This window comes from Vidua chalybeata, chromosome 23, assembly GCF_026979565.1.
Source record: "Vidua chalybeata isolate OUT-0048 chromosome 23, bVidCha1 merged haplotype, whole genome shotgun sequence".
Lineage (NCBI taxonomy): Eukaryota > Metazoa > Chordata > Aves > Passeriformes > Viduidae > Vidua > Vidua chalybeata.
In genome coordinates this window covers 2,523,728-2,537,818 of record NC_071552.1, presented here as the reverse complement: position 1 = coordinate 2,537,818, position 14,091 = coordinate 2,523,728, and the positions used below count along the sequence as shown (strand labels likewise).

Genomic DNA, 14,091 nt, shown 5'->3' with positions numbered 1-14,091 from the left:
CTCCGGGTGAAACCAGCCAAGTGCCCTCTCCTCCTATGGCTCCTCCAAACCCTTCACCGGTTCAGGCCGGCTGCCACAGCAGGTCATGTCCCCACAGGGCACACGGAGCGCCGCGGTAGCCCGGGGACACAGAAATGAGTCCCACACCCACCCCGCCCGCTGCAATCACCCCGTGCGTGCCGCAGAGATACGGGACAAAGCACACCCAGCGTCTGCCCTGCTCACTCCTGATGCGAGCGGAACTTCTGCACAGCTCCGGAGCTGTGTCGGGGCAGGCATCTCCACTCACATCCCTGCTGCTCGAGGTCCAGACTCAGAGCACATAAGGAAGGGAGAATCCTGATGTGACAAAAGGGATTGACCAGCCGGAGAAGGCTGGTGGAAAGAAGAGGAACGAGTTGCAAAAATACTTGTTGCAAAAAAACCAAAAACAAAACAACAAAAAAAAAAAAAAAAAAAAAAAAAAAAAAAAAAAAAAAAACGAGTTGCAAAAAAGGTTTTTTCCACATCCACTCATGAAAACCATACCCTGGGATTTTTGGAATCCAGGGAAAGCAGGGGGTTTTTGGAATAAGATGAGATGATCTTTAAGGTCCCTTCCAACCCAAACCACTCTGGGATTCTATGAGCAGCCAGGAAGAAAAACAGACATGTTCACAGAGGAGCACTCAGAGCATCATCACGTCCCAGGTGGCATCCCCCGAGGGGTTTTGTCACCCAGAACGGAGCAGTGCAGTGGGCTAGGAGAGCTCACACCCTGCCCTGGACATCCCCTCCATCCCCTGCTTATGCAGCAGTTACAAAGCCCAGCAATTTCTTCTCACTGCAGGCATTCAGCGCTGCCCATTCTCTCTCCTGCCTTCCACATCCCAAATTCAGGGTTTAAGCAGGACACCTAAAGCAGCTACAAAAGCTCCTCCACCTTTCATAAGTTACAGTCAAAACAACCTCTCACACCCCCAAAAAAACATGGGGTTGGTTTTTTCCTTCATCCCGTCAAGTTTTACCTTTTGAAATGCAGACGGTGGGAGTGGCTTGACCTGCCTCTTACTCATAATTAGTGCTTTCAACTGTGTATTCAACAAGATACAGATCTTACTTTTCCAGTTCAGGCCAGGCACAGGTTCCTACTGCTACAAAACGCTCATCCTCCTGCTATTTCAGCACATCCTCCTGAGCATTAATAGTGCATTTGCCTCTCTGACAAATCTGAGGTCTCATCTTGCCTCCCTCCACCTTTGCTGGCTCTCCAGTAGCCTCAGTAACACCTGAGATGGAGCTGCTTTCATATTTAGCTTAGGACAAAGAAAAGCATGGACAGACAGGAGGTTATAGGGCTGATGTTATCACACTAGGAGCATGGTTAGCTGGAATATTAGGAAAAAAAAAAAATCTTGGCTGTGAGGGTGATGAGGAGCTGGGATGGAATTCCCAGAGAAGCTGTGCCTGCCCTGGAAGTGTCCCAGGCCAGGTTGGACAGGGCTTGGAGCAACCTGGGATAGAAGCAGGGGGATTTTGGGATAAGATGAGATGATCTTTAAGGTTCCTTTCAACCCAAACCACTCTGGGATTCTATGAGCAGCCAGGAAGAAAAACAGAGATGTTCACAGAGGAGCACTCCGAGTCCTAGCAAGGCACAGAGCGTTTAATGCAGGAGGTGGGGCACACAGAACTTGTGGGTTTGTTTTTTTTTGTTTCTAGCACAAACTTTGCACGGTGAGGTGCAAGGTAGCAAGTGAAATCATCTCCCTGTGGATTATACCAGAAGTGAGGTGCAGCTTTACACACCAATTTTCCTGTTTGCTTTGTGCAGAGTCAGCCATTTCAATGGGCTGCGTTGCTCTGGCTCGTTTGGCAGATGAACAGAGTTCAGCAAAACAGCTCAGGGCAGGAACCTCTGCAAACAGTTGTTTGCACACTGCTGCCTCATTTAGTGCAGCCCCAGCCTCCCCCAGCTGCACAGCCTTCCCTCTGCTCTCCTGGACCTGCTCTAACCAGAGCTCACAGCAATGAAAAGCATCACAGAATGTGTTTATTATCCTACCCACAATGGGAAACTCCTTGTCCACAACTGAACTGGGAATAAACAAGAGCTGGAAACCTGGGAGTTCAACAGGCCGTTACTAAAACTCAGCTTTTGTGGCTGTAAAAGCCCTCGGGGATATTTGACAGATAAAAAGCAGGCACCTCCATGAAAAATCACATTCTTTGAAATAAGAAATACAGTGGGCTAGTGGAGCTGGGTGATTTTCTAGCATCACATTAGAGGGTTCAGCACTAAAATTATCCTTGGGTGAGATTTGGCAGATGAGAACCTGAGGGCACTTATTTTACACCAAACCTCCCCAGGTAACTCTGGTGGCACACAGGCAGTCTGGGTGCACTGGGATACCTTCCCAATGCTGTCCCTCAGCTGAAGGAAGAGGTTTTTCTCACTGGAAGCCAATCCAGGCTCTCCTCAACTCCAGACAGCAGTCCTGGCCCAGCAGGAGCAGAAACAACCAGAACCAGCCACTCAGTGGTGACTGAGGACATCTTATAACCCCCAGGATGTTCTCATGCTTTTGATCGCTTCTCCAAAAAAACCACAGACAAATTACCATGCAACTCTTCAGAACTGGGCAGTGAAACCAGAGAGGCAGAGAAAAAATAAAACCACCCTGGGATGGAGGAAGCCACGGCCAGAATTGAAGATATTCTTGTGCCCAGCAAGAGCAAACCCCTCAGCCTGGGGGCTCTTCATCCCTCTGCAGCACGGATTCATTGGCAAAGCAGGTTGTGGGTGCATTGCTCACAAACCTGAGCTTCAGCTGAGCCTCCCCTGCCCTCCACAGCTCCAGCCCGACCTCCAGAGCTCCTGGCTCAGCCTGGCCTCATTTCCTCACCACCTCTCTGCTTCCTGAGCTGCACAAAGGGAATGGACCAGTGACTTTGGCATCCTCAGCCTTCCCTCGAGCCCCTTGGCCTCAGCCCTCACTCCAGCTGCCTCCTCAAGACCCAGAACAAAAGAACATCACAGCAATCGGTTCTTTTTTCAAAAGGGAACATGACTTTATTAGAAGTCCCGTCACTCAGAGGAGTTTTTGGAAGAACACAGCGAGCCTGGCAGGTGCCCACACCTCAGGAGTGCCCCTCTGGCTCCTGCTTTCCCAAAAATATTGGCCCAGGAACTTGCCCAGGTTCACAGCTGCAATGCCTTCAGTGGATGTGTCCAAAGTGAGGTTATTTCAGGTTATTTTTTTAATCTCTCCAGACACCTTGAGAAGCCTCAGCCAAAAGCTGATATCTGCCCTGAACAGAGCCAAATTCAGGGAGATAAAGGCAGTGGAGGAGCTGCATCCCCACTGCTCCCCTCCCTCACCTCTGCATTTGCTTCTCAGCTCTCAGTGAGGCTTTTGGAGGAGACTAAATCTGAACTGTGGCCTTGAACAGAGTGAAATTCACATTAGAACCCCAGGGAAAATGTCAGAATGCGATTCTGAGAGGTAAAGAAAACGAGAGAACTGTTCCATGCTCTGAGGCCTGCTGGTGTGGAGCAGATGCCACACCGAGATCTGCCTAAACATTCCTGTCACCCCTGGAAATAGTCACATTTTTGATTCATTAGCCATGAATTCAGCTCAAATGAGCCAACCCCAGAACAAAAGAGCATCCAGAGGGGCTCTTCACTATCCTCCCTCTCCCACAAAAAAGCCTGATTATTCTTTTTAGGCAATCCCAGCCTAGGCCAACACCTGCTCGTGGAGTTTATTGGCACAAGTCTAATTCCTGACTCTTGTTTTTGTGAGGGCCTGAGTCAGTCCCAGAGAAATCACTCTGCTCTGAGATCAGCACCTGCCCGAATGGAAGTGTTAAAACAGGAGGAAAGGAAATGTGTCATTAAAAACAGGTAAAACATTGCCTCACCTGGAGTACCATCACTTCACACTCTCAAAGGACAACTCCACTACACCCCTGCAAGCACTTCAGTCTTGTTCAGAGTCTTTCACTCAAGTATTTAGCCAAGCACATGGTCCAAAATAATCCAGGATTATTAAGGAGGGTGAGGCTCAGGAAATCTTTGCCAGGTCACACCCCTTACCCAGTCCCACTGGCAGGAAAATGGGATTTTTCATATTTGATTTTCTCTACGCTGCCATATAATTCTGCATTGGAAATGAGGACAGAACATGCAGATTGTGCAATTATTGGTTGCAGACTGATCATCTCTGGCATTGCCACCCTCCTTGGGACTGGACCATTGCTGGAGAACTCAGGGAATCAGTGCCAGGCTCCTCAGTTTCCACTCAAATCCCTCTTCTCTCAGCTTTTCCGTGTTCCTAGCACTGATCCATCTCCTCCAGAGGCAGCAGAAAGTCAATTCCGTGTCATTTTAAGAGTTCTTTTCACAGGAACAAGCTCCAGCAGCCAGGCCCCAAACCCAGGGGATCATCCTCTACAACCCATTAACGAGCAGCCAAGAAGCTTCCACAGGCGCACTCCTACTCCTGAAGAGATTGTGTGTCCAGGGAAGGGTTTTTTTCCCACATTTTCCTCCTTACAAAGCGACAAATTTCAAGCATGAACCCCAAGGACACCACGTACATGGCCAGGCCCCCAGCCTTGAGGAGCCAGTTGGGCTCGGGGGACGTCACCATCCCATACATGATCCACGCTCCTGCCCCGATCCGCAGCACCAGGAAGAGGAGCACGAAGAGGAAATCCACCAGTTTTCCCAGGGAAGTGTGGTAGGAGCCCGTTTCCCGCAGGAACCAGCGGGTCTGGAGCAGGGGGTTGGTGATTTCACTGACAAACACCACGGCGTTCACTTCCGTGGCGGATTTGCCCAGCCCCAGCACCAGGATCATGCCACAGATGCTCAGGGTGTGGTGGAGCAGCATCAGGTCCCCCTCTGTCTGGAAGTACAGGCACCAGCCCAGGTCAAAGATGAAGTAGCCCAAGGTCAGGGACAGCACGTGGATCTGGAGAGGGGTGTTTGGTGCACCTGGAATGGAAGATGCTCATAAGTCATATTTAAGATCTTTTTCTACTTTACGGATCAGTACAGGTCAATTGTGCTTCTCTCCTCCTAAATTTCCAGCCTTATCCAAGTGCCAGGAATTAGGGATATTTGGTTCTGCTTCCCCTTCACACCCCAGCCTGCCCAGCAGACCCTTCCCATCCCGTCCCACTGCTGCTTCCCTTCTCCTTCCAGCCTTTTAGAAAAGCCAGGCCTCCATCAGCAGCACTCTCTGAGATTTGACAGAAACCAGCCACCAAAACCCTGCAGCTGAAGTTCAGGAGTTATTACACCCTTCAAGATGTGAAAGCACTTTGTTCTCCACGCCTTGCTACACCTGATGCTGCAATAAACTCAAGCTGCCATCCTGGAAACTTCCAATTTGTACATGGACAAGCCAAAAAAAAAAAAAAAAAAATTAAAATATCAAAAGGAGGAACAGTGAGAAGTGGTGGAAAAAGAAGCAGCAGAATTAAACAAAATTTGGCCCCAAACACACAGCTGTAAGAGGAGAGGAAATCAGACAGAGCCACAGGTGAGGGTGAGATTCCAAACATACCTGCGTGGGTCAGAGGCCAGGGGCCATCCAGGAACATGACATAGCCAGAGAGGCAGGTGACAATGAGCCCGTGCAGGAGGGTGACCAGGCGGCAGCTCCACTTGTGGGAACGCTGCCTGTTCCAGTGGCAGAAGCAGCTGTAGAGACACAGCCAGGTGACAAAGCTGCAGGTCACCTCCAGGACGATGGCAACCATCCTGCTGGACACGGAGGGACAGCGTGAGGAGGGCAGCAGCCCCTCAGAAAGCCGTGCTCATCGCGACCATCCTCTGCATCCACCCCAGCACGTCCATGGAAATCCCGGACGCGGTGGGGGAAAACCCCACAAGGAGCAGAACAAACCTTGTCCCCTGCCGTGCGCACCGCGCTCTCCCGAGCCCTCTTAGCACCGTTTCCAAATTTCCCCAGCGGGAAAACCACAACCCCAACCCTCCCGCTGCCAAAGCGCCTCTGCCCTCGGGCACCAGGGGGGACCAGACCCCATCCCGGCACGGGGCTGGGGGTACCCGCCAGCCCGAGACCCCCAAATCCTCACCCCGCTCCGGCTCTGCGCGCCCGGGACCTGCGCCCGGCTGGGGCTGCCCGGGCGGGGAGGCGGTGCCGGCGCTCCCGGAGCCTTTTATCGTCCCTGCCCTGCCCTGCCCTGCCCTGCCCAGCCCTGCCCTGCCCAGCCCTGCCCTGCCCGACCCGGCCCCCAGTGCATCCCCCGAGGATGCTCCGCCGCACTCCCGCTGGCTCAGCCCCGCTTTCCCTGCCCCGGAGGCGGACAGGGATGCGCGGAGCGGAGCTGCGAGCCCCGGGCAGGGCCAGCGCTGGGGCAGCGCGGGCAGGGAAGGGGGAACGGGGCGGGGGAAGCGGGAACAGGCATTCGGTACCTCCGCCCAGCCTCGGCTCGCCCGGCTGGAGCCGTCCCGGAGGGAGCCCAGACTTTATTTTGGCTGGGCGTTTTCCTCTCTGGTGATGGAGAATAAAGCTGGATCGGGCAAGATGGGAGGTTCTGGTGTTCTTTATCTTCTTTTCTTCCCTTTTTTTTTTTTTTTTTTTTTTGCTATTGTTTTGCCGAGTGTCCTGGGGTTTTCTTCCAATCTCTCTCGCAGCCGGGGGTGCAGGGAGCACCTTTGTGCAGATTGCAGGGAGGGGAGGCTGAGGCAGGAGTCAGAGGGTTCGGGCCGGGCTGGGAGTGGTGCCGGACACTCGGTGCTCAGGGAGATGTGACACAGAACGTGCAGAACAGGATGAGTGAGCCAGGAGCTGAGCTGGGGCCAAGTTCATGGCTAGGAGTGAGTAACCAGGACAGGGCTGAGCTTCTTCCAAGCCCTGCCAGCCAGCTCGGTGTCAGCACTGTGTCATTCCTGACTCAGTTTACTTTAAAATCTGATACTGTGTCCCCCAAATAACCCAAATTTTCCCTGCTGCCAGAGGTCCATACTGGGAGTGAAACCACTGAGAGCACAAGAGCCCGTCCCAGTGAGATCTGCTGGACTCCACAGGATGCTCCTGTGAGTTATACATTCAAATGTCCTTTTCATTGGCTCCTAGATTATAGGTTGCTCTTATATTTGAGCTAAAACTTGCTGATTTTTGTCTCCTTCTCTGGCATTTTGAAGCAGGAACCCCAGCACAGAGAAAGGGGGTCCTACTGCAGTTTGAGTATTTATCCCTGCTGGCATCTGTAAAGCTGAGCCTGAATTTAAGCTAAAATGTTTTATTGGACTGTTAGGATCCATGCCAAGTCTACCAGAGCTGGAAATCCCGAGGCTGTGAGCGTCAGGAATGATGAGGGAACTTGGTGGCACCATTTGGGCATGGGGAAATGCTCAAAATCTCCCTTCAGGCCACAGGGAAACCTGGGAAGGACAAGGAATATTCCCCCAGCTTGCTCACAGGTGGAAATCAGAGGAGAAAAGAAATGAATGAACAATAAAAAAAATTAAATACCAACGACAATCTGTTGATTTTCCAGCCCTCCCCAGCCTTACTTGAACTTGGGCACTGCTAAATATCACTTTATGAGGTAGCCCAGCTGCTGGTTGGAGCTGGAGTTGCCACAGCCGCTCTCCTTGGAGAGGGGCAGGCACGGGGATGGTCCAGGCACAGGAGCTGCTCTGGGGACAGCTCAGCTGCTCGGGAGGTCACCGAGTTCCCACAGGGAGCAACTGCTCCCTGCATTGCTGCTCCGTGGCTGTGGGAGGTGACTCTTGCTCCTGGAAAGCTGCAATTTCCTGCTGTGTTTATTTTAAATCCCTCAGATGCTCTCCTGCGAGGCTGGAAGCGTTCCTGGGTGGCAGGGGAGCGAAGCTCTTTCCCTTCCAGCTGGAGCTTTTTGTGGAGCAAACAAACTGCTGGTGTTTGTTTTCCCACTCGGGGACAGTTTATCAATAAATCCCGGGGATTTGTCGTTGTGTTTATAAACTTTGTGGAGGAGATGAACCCTCAGGATGTCTTTGCACAACGCCTGGCACAGCTTGGCCTTGATCTCAGCAGAAATATTCACGTGCAGGTGCTGTTATTCAGCTTTTAATACATTGGTGCTTTCCCTCCCAGTTTTCAGAAACATTATTCCAAAATTCATGCAGGTGGGAGCAAATTACTTGGAGGAATTCCTGAGAACTAAATTCAATGGTTTGGAATAGAAGCCAGATTTGGATTTTAATGTATCTTCTCAAGGCTCTAAGAGCATATGGATGTACAGTAAATTGTAAATAGATTATTGGAAATAGCTGATTTAACTTTATTTTTGATCCCTTTTGACCAAGGGGCTCAAGTCTGGACCAAGTCACTTGACTCTGAAGGCAAAATACAAATTACAGCTCAGCTCCCAGGAGTTAATTCAGGAATTCCTGGCTAAAACATGCAGGCCGAGGTTATGAAGACAATCAGTGCTGACTGTTGATAAAATTGCTGATAATCTATGAAATAATTTGAGATTTTCACAGTGGAAACAAGCTGGAAATGACAGCTGTGCTGAGGTTTGGGTTAATAAATGTCCTCGGTGATGGGTGGCAGAAGAATCAGCTGTGATGTTCATCATGCCCTAAATTCTGCTCTTTGGCACAAATTGAGCACTGGGAGAAGGAAATGGGATTTTCAGCACCATTGCCTATCAGGGATCAACTCCTTTCTCCAAGGTCATGCAGGAAGTAAAATAAGACAGAGTGGCCCAAAGGTTCAGATCGGTGTTTAAATTTGTCCTTATCTGCCAATCTTTAAATATCCCTATCAGCCAAAATTAATTAAAAATACAGGAAAAATAAGAGTGGAAATGTAACCACAATTTTCCTGGTGATAGGCTGTGAAAATCGACTTTTCCTTTGGAATCTCATGCAATTCCCAGGCACTTGCACACACCAACCTCAAGCAATACTATGTGAGCACAAAAACCGAGAACAGAAAATTAATTCCTTACAGCTCAGAGACCAGAAGGCATCTCAATAATAGCTTGTTATTATTTGGTACCAGATAAAACCCAAAAAAAGAGGAAAAGAAATAAAAAAGAGAAGGTCAAGACTCATCTTCATCCCACTAAATCAACACAAATCACAATTTCCCCCAAGGTTTCCAACAATAACAAGACCTGGACACAAGTTTTGCAAAAGACAATTTTTTTTTTTTTGGTTGTTTGTTTTTTTTTTTTTTTTTAAAGGAAAAAATAAGAAGGCTCTAAAATACTTAATTAAAAAAAAAAAAAAAAAAAAGGAAGGAAAAATAAAACAAAAAGCACCTTTAGAAAGGGAGCAGGAGGCGCAAAGCAAGTGGATGGGGAGCCTGGGGAAAACCAAGGCTCCCACCCAGCCACGGGGCTGCGGTGAAATGAACTCAAACCTCGGCTCAGTTTGGGGGCTGTGCGTGACAGGAACAGCAGGAGGGACCCTCCTTCCTTTTGGGGAGCTCTGGGACGGGATGGGGACAGAGAGAGAGCGAGAAAGAGAGAGAGAGAGAGAGGAGAGTCCTGACACGGGAGCCCTGCCCGGGAGGATGCGGAGCTGCAAGCGGAGGAGCCATGCGAGGACAGCGAAGCCGGGGCTCGCCCTGGAGGGACAGTGGCACCGTGGGGGCTTGGGGAAGGGGACAGTGTCACTGTGGGGCTGGGGGAAGAGGGAAAATGTCACTGTGGGGCTGGGGGAAGGGCTGGGCTGCAGTTTGAGTCCCTGCACAGCCCCGCTGCCGGGGGTTCCTGGCGCAGCCGGCGGTGGAAGGCACTGGAAGGCCCCGAGCGTGGTCGGTGGTGCACGGCCTGGAGGCAGAGCTGCTCTCGCCCTCGCTGCTCGAGGTCTCAGTGGAGGTAGGTGGGTTGGTTCCATCGGTACCAGGAGCTGTTGGCAGCATGGAACAACAACAAGTTTCATCTCGGAGTAAAAATCATCCTGACTTCCCGCTCAACCCGACTTTGGGTCAGCACGTCCTGCAGGTTGTTCAGCAGGCAGCGGGTGGGAGTGCAGAAATCACATCCTGCCACTCCCGAGAATCCCAGAATATCCTGAGCTGGAAGGGACCCACCAGGGTCACCAAACCCAACTTCTGTCCCTGCACAGGACACCCCAACAATCCCACCCTGTCCCTGAGAGGTCCTGAAGCTTCACACAGGAACATGCCACACTGCTGGAATCCCTAAGGGTTTTCCTCTTCTTCCTGGAGATCCCGGTGTTTTCCCCCAGCCTCCGATGCCCTGGGTTGGTTTGGGGTTTTTTGTGGGCTGTGCCTTACCCTGAAGAGTTGAAGCCAGAAGAGTTCATGGCAGCTTTGGAGTTGCTCTGGGCTGTGCCGGGGCTGCTGGCATGGAGGGCACTGCCAGGGGACGAGGGCCTGCTGGAGTTCCCTGGGGAGCACGAGGATGTCACTGCGTGGGACAGAGCACAGTGAGCCTGGCATCTCCTCTTCTGCCCAAACATTCCCACCCCATCCCTGTGCCCACCTCGTGGCTCCTCTGGTTCCCTGCCCTGGGGAAGGTGGGGGCAGCCCAGAAATGTCCCCTGTTCCTATATCTGGGAATCTCAGTTCTCCAAGGAGATGTGACACTGATCCACCATTTATCTGGCTCCTCTGATGCCCTGTCCCTTCCCTGGGGAAGGTGGAGGGGATCCCAGGGATGTCCCCTGTTCCTATATCTGGGAATCTCAGTTCTCCAAGGAGATGTGACACTGATCCACCATTTATTTGTCTCCTCTAATGCCCTGTCCCTGCCCTGGGGAAGTTGGGGCAGGAATGTCCCCTGTTCCTGTGTTTGGGAATTTCTGGTCTTCACAGAGATCTGACACTGATCCACCATTTATCTGGCTCCTCTGATGCCCTGCCCTGGGGAAGGTGGGGACACCCCAGGGATGTCCCCTGTTCCTATATCTGGGAATCTCTGGTCTCCAAGGAGATCTGACTCTAACCCACCCTTTTATTTGGCTCCCACTTGTGCCTGGCTCCCAAACCTGAACACCCCAGCCTAGGATTATGCTGGAAATGTTATTTTGCCCAGTGTTTTCCGTGGTTTTAGCCCACCCAACAGCACGGCTGGGCTGTTCTTATCCCAGCTGCGTGGGGACACTTTCCCTGGCCAAAGCCGAGGCTCTGACGAAGATTATCCTGCAAATGAGTCCCAGAAATGGATAAAAATGGATAAAAGGAGGGAAGGGAGGTTTCCCAAGGCTCACCAGTCCCAGGCATGGTGCTGTGCACGGGATTGACAGAGAGGGGCCCCAAGGAGCCTGAGGTAGAGACCTAGGCAGGAACAGAGGCAGGCAGTGAGCATTTGGCACTGAGAGTGCAGAAATCTCATCCTGCCACTCCTGCCACGGCCCCTGCGGAGTGTGCTGGCTCCCAGGGACAGCTCACCCACAGCTGGGGCTCTCGTGGCCATCTCCAGTCATATTCCAGGGCAGAAACACCATTCCCATATCCAAGGGAATATTTCGATATCTATATCATTATATCATGTATTATTATTATTATTATTATTATTATTAAATAAAATAATTATTTTCATTTTATTTATTTTTACATATTTAAATATTTTAATTAATATTTCCAATATTTCTTTTTATATAGATATTCTATATCTACACCATTATATATATGTTGGTTTTATGTATGTATTATATATAAATCTTTTAGATATAATTTTATATAGATATTATTTTATGTATGCATTATTATATTATATTATATATATACATTATATTATCTTATATATATATATATATATATATATATATATATGTATATATCCAAGGCCATGGGAAGAAATCCATTTTCCATCCATGGGAAGAAAGTATTGCATGTGCCTCACACTCTCCACACCCATCTAAATTTATGGACAGGCTGTGGAAAAGCCTGAAATGATCACATTTTCTGGAATGCAAACCTGTAGGAGCTCATGCCTCAGACTGAGCATTCTCAGCCTGAAACTTCCCAGCTCCCTCTGGTTTTGGGCACAAAAAAATCCCAATCTCCTTCAGGGAGCTGAATTCTCAGGTGACAGTCGGCAATCTGGGAGCTGCCATCCAAATTAGGATTTATCCCTGGAGGCAGCACTTTGTTCAGGGACAGCAGTCACAGGGGAATCATTCACCCAAGCTCCTGCCCTGAGAATCCACACGGGTTTTTTGGGGGACCAAACTTCCCGTGATGTTTTCCTGCCTTCTGATGGAGGATTCCAAAAGCCAGGAGATTTCAAGATAAAATTCAGGCTCTGCCTCCCACTCATGTGGGAGCTGCAGCACTGAGGAGGTTCCTGCCACTTTGAAATGGCAAAGGCACCAAGCAACTCTTAAATGAAGCAGCAGAAATGCAGTTAATTGATATCAGTGTATTTAATCCCCCATTAATTTGGGAAAGATTTTCTTCATCAATCTCAAGGGGCAAAGCTTTGGGATAGCATCATGATTTGACTAAATTATCCTACAATTAAACTAATCAATTCCTCCTAGGAAACTTGTCTTTTCTTTCCAGTGTTTTCAATAAATAGAAATCTCGCTTAATTAATTGTTATCATTGAGTTGATTGTTTTCAATGGCTGGGATAATAATAAATGTTCTGGATCAGACTCCACTCAGGAGGCTGAATCCCAAGTCCCTCACCAGTCTGGAGTTGTAGATGGGTGATTTGATGGGGGATGGCATCGGGCAGCTGATCCGCTTTTCCTTCTGGCGCCGGTTGCAGAACCAGACCCGAACCACTTCCTTTTCCATGGAGAGCTGCTCTGCTATCAAGGAGATCTCCTCTGAACTGGGCTTGGGGTTCTGCTGAGAGAGGCAGCAGGTTAAAAAAGCCCCCAAAAACACAAGAAATCTGCTCTGAACTGGGCTTGGGGCTCTGCTGAGAGAGACAGCAGGTTAAAAAAGCCCCAAAAACACAAGAAATCTGCTCTGAACTGGGTTTGGGGCTCTGCTGAGAGAGGTTTAAAAAGTCCCCAAAACCAAAAGGAAATCTCTAAACTGAGCTTAGGGCTCTGCTGAGAGAGACAGGAGGTTAAAAAGCCCCAAAGAACACAAGGAGATCTCTGAACTGGGATCTCTGGGTTTGGGGTTCTGCTGAGAGAGACAGGAGGCTAAAAAAAGCCCCAAAGAGCAAAAGAAAATCTCTGAACTGGGTTTGGGGTTCTGCTGAGAGAGGCAGGAGACTAAAAAAAAGCCCCAAAGAGCACAAGGAGATCTCTGAACTGGGATCTCTGGGCTTGGGGTTCTGCTGAGAGAGACAGCAGGTTAAAAAAGCCCCAAAAAGCAATAGGAAATCTCTGAACTGGGTTTGGGGTTCTGCTGAGAGAGGCAGGACGTTAAAAAGCCCCAAAGAGCATCAGGGGCTGCTGGGAGGACAAGGGTGGGGTTGGCTGCGAGCTGGGGAGGGGACAAAAGCTCCCAGGGTAAATATTTGGGTGAGAGATTATGTTCTGTGAACCACAAAGTGCCTCTGGTTCCACATCAGCTCTCCCGGAGTCAGGGGGGGATGAGTCAGAGCTCCTGCTCCTGTTAAAAATCACTTCCCTCTTCGACCTGAACAGCACCAAAATCCGTGCTGGGCTCACCTAAACCTGGTGGCCTTGCCACTGTCCAAGGGACAGCAGCTCAGAAAAGTCACTGCCTCTCATTTAGAAGTGGAAATAACAGAGCCCACCCTGCCCCCTGAGTCATTTATTTTCATTCCTTTTAGCTCTGTGGGGTTTGCTCAGAGTTGAAGCTCGGAAATGTCGAAGATTCCCGGCACAGAGGTGCCAAGATAATATTGCCATTGCAGAAAATGCCTTCTACCAGCTAAAAATGAGCTGCTAAAATGATCTGATGATGACTGAGCAAGTTTTGATATGAGGGAGAAACCAAAAAAAAAAACCAAGCCCAGGAACAGTTTTGATTTGAGAAATGTCCAAGGCACAGTTTAGTCCTGTTGATTAAAATTCTGTTTGATGTCTGTAGTGATTTTTCTTGAAATTCTTGGAGCTTAAAAAGTACAAAGGGCTCCACTTCTGAATGGGTTCAGGAAAAATATTTGCAGCAACAAGTTCTGGGGTCTCACCAGAGCTGCTCAATGGGGCATTGTGGCCACAGAGCTCCCG

The 14,091-nt window shown here is 49.8% G+C and overlaps 2 protein-coding genes across 3 annotated transcripts in view; both read right to left on the bottom strand.

The window, feature by feature from the left end:
- Window positions 1–3,046: 3,046 nt before the first annotated feature.
- On the bottom strand, window positions 3,047–6,137 carry LOC128799185 (TLC domain-containing protein 5-like). 2 transcript variants are annotated; one of them, XM_053963396.1, is made up of 3 exons: window positions 6,094–6,137; window positions 5,559–5,758; window positions 3,047–4,984 (listed from the first exon to the last, which is right to left on the bottom strand). In XM_053963396.1, exons 2-3 carry the CDS (start codon window positions 5,752–5,754, stop codon window positions 4,482–4,484), a joined length of 699 nt encoding a protein of 232 aa, XP_053819371.1. In that variant the 5' UTR covers window positions 5,755–5,758; window positions 6,094–6,137; the 3' UTR covers window positions 3,047–4,481. The 2 variants fall into 2 exon arrangements, with proteins under 2 accessions (XP_053819371.1, XP_053819372.1); XM_053963397.1 differs by having other exon boundaries at window positions 5,559–5,755.
- Window positions 6,138–9,076: 2,939 nt separating this feature from the next.
- POU2F3 (POU class 2 homeobox 3) overlaps window positions 9,077–14,091 on the bottom strand; it is a 42,360-nt gene continuing 37,345 nt past the window's right edge. The window contains exons 11-14 of the mRNA XM_053963412.1: window positions 12,623–12,784; window positions 11,198–11,264; window positions 10,263–10,395; window positions 9,077–9,871 (exon numbers count right to left, since the gene is read on the bottom strand). Coding sequence (XP_053819387.1) covers window positions 9,832–9,871; window positions 10,263–10,395; window positions 11,198–11,264; window positions 12,623–12,784 — 402 coding nt within the window. The 3' untranslated portion in view covers window positions 9,077–9,831. The remainder of the gene's footprint in view (window positions 9,872–10,262; window positions 10,396–11,197; window positions 11,265–12,622; window positions 12,785–14,091) is intronic.